Source organism: Sinocyclocheilus anshuiensis, unplaced genomic scaffold (assembly GCF_001515605.1).
Source record: "Sinocyclocheilus anshuiensis isolate Anshui unplaced genomic scaffold, SAMN03320099.WGS_v1.1 scaffold112, whole genome shotgun sequence".
NCBI classification, from domain to species: domain Eukaryota; kingdom Metazoa; phylum Chordata; class Actinopteri; order Cypriniformes; family Cyprinidae; genus Sinocyclocheilus; species Sinocyclocheilus anshuiensis.
The window spans coordinates 1499884-1506067 of NW_015557175.1; the positions used below are offsets into that span (position 1 = coordinate 1499884).

The 6184-nt window shown below is 35.1% G+C and overlaps 2 protein-coding genes across 2 annotated transcripts in view; one reads left to right on the top strand and one right to left on the bottom strand.

The window, feature by feature from the left end:
• LOC107678423 (beta-2-microglobulin-like) overlaps positions 1-2575 on the bottom strand; it is a 4041-nt gene extending 1466 nt beyond the window's left edge. Inside the window, exons 1-2 of the mRNA XM_016473677.1 lie at positions 2413-2575; positions 809-1081 (exon numbers count right to left, since the gene is read on the bottom strand). Of these exons, the coding sequence (XP_016329163.1) occupies positions 809-1081; positions 2413-2473 (334 nt within the window). The 5' untranslated portion in view covers positions 2474-2575. The remainder of the gene's footprint in view (positions 1-808; positions 1082-2412) is intronic.
• A 3356-nt stretch (positions 2576-5931) lies between these two features.
• LOC107678373 (cGMP-dependent protein kinase 1-like) overlaps positions 5932-6184 on the top strand; it is a 23388-nt gene continuing 23135 nt past the window's right edge. The window contains exon 1 of the mRNA XM_016473611.1: positions 5932-6094. Within this exon, the coding sequence (XP_016329097.1) occupies positions 5932-6094 (163 nt within the window). The remainder of the gene's footprint in view (positions 6095-6184) is intronic.

Sequence of the window (6184 nt, forward strand, 5' to 3'; positions counted from 1 at the left end):
TTGCTATGTGTACTGTGTTAGGCTAACCGAGACTTGTCATTTGCACTTATATATTGTTGCTCTTTTGTTAGTTTTGACTGCTTTTATTGTCCTCATTTGTAAGTCGCTTTGGATAAAAGCGTCTGCTAAATGACTAAATAAAAAAAGTTTAAAAAAAAATTTAAAAATTAAAAAAAAAATATATATATATATATATAAGAAAGTATATTAAATGCAAGTAAAGTGTCTACTTTAATGTTTCAAATACTTTTGTGAAAATGCCAAAATATATGGGTCAAATAATGATCAATCATAACATAACAGATATATTTATGTAAATGAAACAATATACTTATTCTGACCTGTACTTATATATACAGTATATACAGTACATATATAAGTGACCATACCAAATTGTATTATATTTTAAATGATTAAAAACTTCTTGTCACAAATGAGTAAAGCCTAGTGATTTGAAGGATAGTGACAAAGACTGGTAAAGATTTGAAATGACTATTAATTAGTTAATGATTACAATTAATGATACATTTTGCATATTGTTGGGTCTGTGTGTTTCATAGTATTACTATTCCTTTCAAACATTTGGTTTTAAGGACATTTTGTATGATAATTAAAATGTGTTAGCCTAGGTGACTACTTAACGAGTCCTAAAACTTTAAACAACATGAAAGAGAGGAATTAATCTCCATGATCCTTTGGACAGATGTCTAAGAAAGTGAGAAATACTCAAACAGCTCCTAAATAAACCAACATCTCTGACCTTTACCGACAATGAAAATCAAGATAAAGACCTCAGATCTGTTCTCACCCCATGTGTAGGTCTTTGTGTTGCCCATGTGTCGGACTCTGCAGCTGTACTCCTCTCCAGCCTGGGGGGTGAAATCAACATGCTTGGTCAGGTGGAACTGCCAGCCCTGCTCGAAGGCCAGGTCGGTCTGCTGGCTGTCCGGGATCTCCTGCTCATTCTTCAGGAGCTCAATGGTGATGTCAGGGGGGTGAAAGCCACTGACGTAGCAGATCAGCACGTTTTTCTTCCCATACTCTCCAGGGTTGCGGCTGTACACCTGCACTTTTGGGTCAGCTAGAAACAATACAAATGGAAAAATTGTTGTTCTAAATAATATCTGAATACTGTTCATTCTTATATATTGTATTGCATGTATTGCATTTGGAAATGTTTATTGTCTTTGTCCTTATGTTTTATTTATCTTATTTATTTATGTATGTATTAATGCATGCACGTGGGTCAAAGACGAAAAGGGGTTTTCAAGCATCAAAACAATAAAAGTTAAACACAGCTTTAATTTTTTGTTCGTACATTAGAATGTGTCCTGTTTAATGAAAAAAAAATTTTCGGAGGAAAAAAAAGACTAGAATACATTATTACCCTGATTTACTGAAGACACCCACTAAAGTGTAATTCAGTGTAACAATAGTTCATATAACGTATATTTAAAACAAGAATCATTAGATCACATGAAAGACTATATTTAAGGATCACAGTGCAGCCCCCAAAAACAATATTTTTTTGTCATTTTAAATTTTTACTAATCTTTGTCACTATATATATATATATATATATATATATATATATATCAATTTTAATAAGTAAATATATTACATATATCTGTTACACTGAATGACGATGGAACATTAGCCTATTTCACCCATATTTTGACATTTTATTTTCACAAAAGAAACCACTGAATATGCTTTTTCTTTATATATATGTACTTTTGTAATTTTAATTTGATGCAGGCACCACAATGGGACGTCTCGACTTTGTCCCATGTACAGTAGTAGGCTAATTAGGCCTGGTTGTTTATTTTTGTATCCATTATAACTGTAATTTTAACACAAGAATAATTTCTTACGGAAACTAAAAACTTGATTAAATAACATGTTATCATGTGTCATATTAATGTGACTTTATACCTACCAACCATTAATATCCAGTAAAAACCAGTTTTTCAGTAAGGTTATCTTGAGGATTTTCCCCGCAAACTGAAAGTGAAAGTAAAATGTTCCGGGGATTTCAGACAAACAATCGTCTTAGATATGTTTGAATTCCCTGGACAGATTTTCACAAGCTTTTTAAAATGACAAATATACGTTTTTCAACGTTTTGTTATGTTTTGAACAATTTAAAGGATTTTATCCTTTGTATTCTCCAGTAGCTGAAAGTACGTCATACGCTATATAGGTTAAAAAAACATGTATAAATATATATATTTTTAAACTAATGAGGGATTCAAACGTAGGATTTGATAAAGACTGTATAAACCATGGAAATATAAAATATTATCAAAAATAAAATGAACAACAATTAGGCTACTAAAAATAAAAAGCATAATAAGAAGAGTAGCAAAGAACGCCTGCGTCAGAAAACAGATTCATTATAGGCCTACTTACATTGTTTGGCAAAACAGCTGGCGCTGAGAAGCACAAGAGCGACTACAGCGAGTTTAAACATGATTTTCACCGTAATGTCGCTGATCTCTGTGACTCTGTTCACGTCTGGTCTGCTTTACTCTCTGTCTGAACACAAAACGCTGCAATACGGAAGAGGGCGAACATACGGGACAACAGATAAAACCCCGCCCTCTAATATATTTTTAACAAATCATATATTTCCTTTTTCTGTTGCTGGGTGATTATGGTGCTCTGATGGTTGATGGTGACTTGTGGTATTAAGAAGTGAATTTTAACATCACACTTCACACTGCATCTTATGCAGTAAACTGCTCTTGCAATAATTCCACTTCATGCAGATTTTGTTGTTGTTGTTGTTGTTTATGTAGTGCTGATGCACTCAGGTGGTGCAGCATCATGCAAAAGTCTTCATTTCTGTACATGGCGGCCTCCATGAGATGACCTGCCCCTCGTAAAATGCCTGACTTTTTTTTTTTTCCTGAAGAAAAAAAGATTTCATTGCTCATATCCAGTGTTGGGGGTAACGCATTACAAGTAACGCGAGTTACGTAATCAGATTACTTTTTTTCAAGTAACTAGTAAAGTAACGCATTACTTTTTAATTTACAAGAGAATATCTGAGTTACTTTTAAGTAACGCAAGTTACTCTTTTTTTCCAATGTATTGATTGACAGCTCTCCTGTCCCCATGTTGAGAGAAATCAGAAGATGTTACTGTAGTTAAAAATAATGCAACTCAGAATATGACGCAAACCTGCAATAATTCAATGTTAAACAACACAAATATCCTTTATGTATTTAATCCCATTCTATTAAGCAATGTCTTTGCTTCTGACCTTCGATGATCCAGTTCAACCATACTAATAAGCAAAAAGTGTTGAACTTTCTTCTTCTGCATGCTAATGTACGGACGTAAATGTACTTTCCCTTCAGCCTGAGGCTTATTCATTTCACTTTTGGTGTGCAAAGGCTTTTATGTTTGCCAAAAATATAATTTTTTTATTTTAAAAGCAAACAAGCAAGCCCTGTCCAGATTTGAAAAGTAATGCAAAAGTAACGTAACGCATTACTTTCCATAAAAAGGTAACTAAGTAACGTAATTATCACAGTGCTGACTGTCTACATAAAACTGAAACAAATAACCCTAACCTTACACAACACCGTTTTTAACTAAAAACGGAACACTTTTTGTGCGTTTTGGCCATGTACATGACAACAGCATTTTGGGGGCCGGAAAATGCGAACTTTTGAAAATGGGTTTCAAACTGTACGTTTATGAAAACGGTATTATCTCTGTGTAAAAAACACAAATTTGTGAAAACGGTGATGTCATGTGCATGCATATTACTATTCAATCTATAGACATGTGTAAGTTTCTTTCGAAGTAACGTCGCCATCTACTGGCCTGGCATACATAATAGGCCTATAGCGTTTTTTGTTTTGTTTTTGCGGATCCATGTGAACAGGGATTGTGTTGACAACGTTGTCATCTGTGTGTGAAACTTTTTAAAGCCTATGCTAAGGAAAAAAACTTTTTTGTACATCATTGTAGTGTAAATAAGGGGTGTTCACACAACAATGTTTTCAACTAAAAACTGAAAGCTTTTTATGCACTTTGACGTTTTGGGGGCCTGAAAACTATGGTTAACGAGAACATCTCCATATAAAAATGCAAATTTGTGCAACGGTGGTGTCATGCGAATGCATATTACGTGTTCAGACATGTACCCTTGTTATCTGTTACTGTCTGTATTGTTTTTGAGCATTAATAAATATATGCCAGGCCAGCGGTGACATTTCCAACTATACCGGCATGCATAATCCAGTGTTTTTAGTAGTTTTCGCAGATTGTTTTGACAACGTTGTCATCTGTACATTAAACTTTTCAAAAATTGCAAAGGAAAAACTTCTCTGCTTTGTAGTACATTGTGTAAACGTACACTACAGCATTGGTACACTCTAAAAATGCTGGGTTGTTTCAATCCAACTTTGGGTCAAATATGGACTAACCCAATTTTTGGGTTAAAAATTTAGTTTAAAAATGTAACCCCAATAATTGGGTTAAGTCCATATTTGACCCAAAGTTGGGTTGAAACAACCCAGCATTTTTTAGAGTGTAGCACACCCTAATCGACTGCATTAGTTTTTAACTTACTGACTTGACTCTGAAATCTGAACAGGTGAATACAACCGAGTTGACCAATGAAATCTGCTTTTAGGTTGGGTGTTGCTCTTAACTAGTTAAGGAAAAATAACACATGTAGGCTATATTTATAGTTTTCTTATAAATGTTAAAAAAACTGGTGGAAACAGAACCATTTCACTTCCAGTCACGTCCATAATTCTCCAAATCCAGACTCTGAATCTGAAATGAAATTTCAAATGGTGAAATTGAATGCACCTGTGCAACTTTCATGACACCTGCAAATGTGGACAGTGGACTTTTTGACTTGGGTCCAAAAAAAGTGACTGTTTTAATAGTTAACTGACAGGTCGTAACAAAAACTACATTAAATATGTATTTTTTTTCCTCTTTTTTTTACAGTAACTGATTGAGGGTATAATTGCATTAAAAGCAGAAAAGGGTTTCCTTTGTGTTTTTGATATATTTTTCTGCTCAGATGACAATGTTGTCAAAATGATCCCCATTCACGCGAATATATAAAAACGACTAAAACTGTATTATTTATTAGCATAGCTAACTTTATGCCTATAAAACACAAACAACACAAACCAACAACAACATATTAGTCATTATTAAAATGTTGTGTTTTGTAAGATCAAGCAATCGAGCCAGAAGCACATTTTTGAAAATTACTGTCCTATTTTTCTTTTAGAAATGATGCTATAATGCTAGATGTTGTCGGCATAGTCATTGATAAATCATATTTAGTGCAACCGAGCTTGAATGCAATGAAAGCAGTTTATTTTGTTGCATTGTTTTATGCAACTCGTCAACATTGAACACTGCTCATAGCGTGGCTGTGTACTAGAATGACCCCCCCCCCCTCTCTCTTTCTCTCTCTCTCTCTCTCTCTCTCTCTCTCGCTCTGTTTCAGATCAGCGCTCGTGCGGAGAAGGCATGATTCAAACATTCACACTCTGGATGTCTTCAGTATTCCTAAAGCTGACCAGCTCTGTCATTCCAGAGGGGATATTTATTGCCTTCGGTCTGTTTGTAAGTCCCATGTTCCTTGCTTATATTTTTCAGGTAAATGTCTTCTCGGTTAGCCCATCGCTTATTGTCAATGCAGTGTGTAAAGAAATAAAAAAAAATAATTAATTGGTTTTGTCGTGGCTTAATCTGTTTGGATTAATATGCAGCGCTGACTGCGCCTCGATAGGCTAATACAGCCGATGAGTTTTGGAGATTCTTTAAATCATTTCAGAGCAACTTCAGTTTTGTCTGCCGTTAATTTCATCCTGTAGAATTGTCCAGTTATCTAACATAAACGCACGCACCCATCAGCCCCTCTCTGTGTCCCCTCGCGCAGGGCTCATGGGGACTCTCAGAGATCTTCAGTTCGCACTTCAGTTGAAGATTGAGGAGTTACGGCAGAGAGACGCTCTCATCGACGAGCTGGAGCTCGAGCTGGACGCTAAAGACGATCTGATCCGCCGCCTGCAGGGGGAGCTCGACCGTCTGCGGCTCTCAGCGGCTGGTACGGAAAGCCGCTTCATTTTATTTGTCAGAAATACATTTTGACTAGTAATATATATATATATATATATATATATATAGAGAGAGAGAG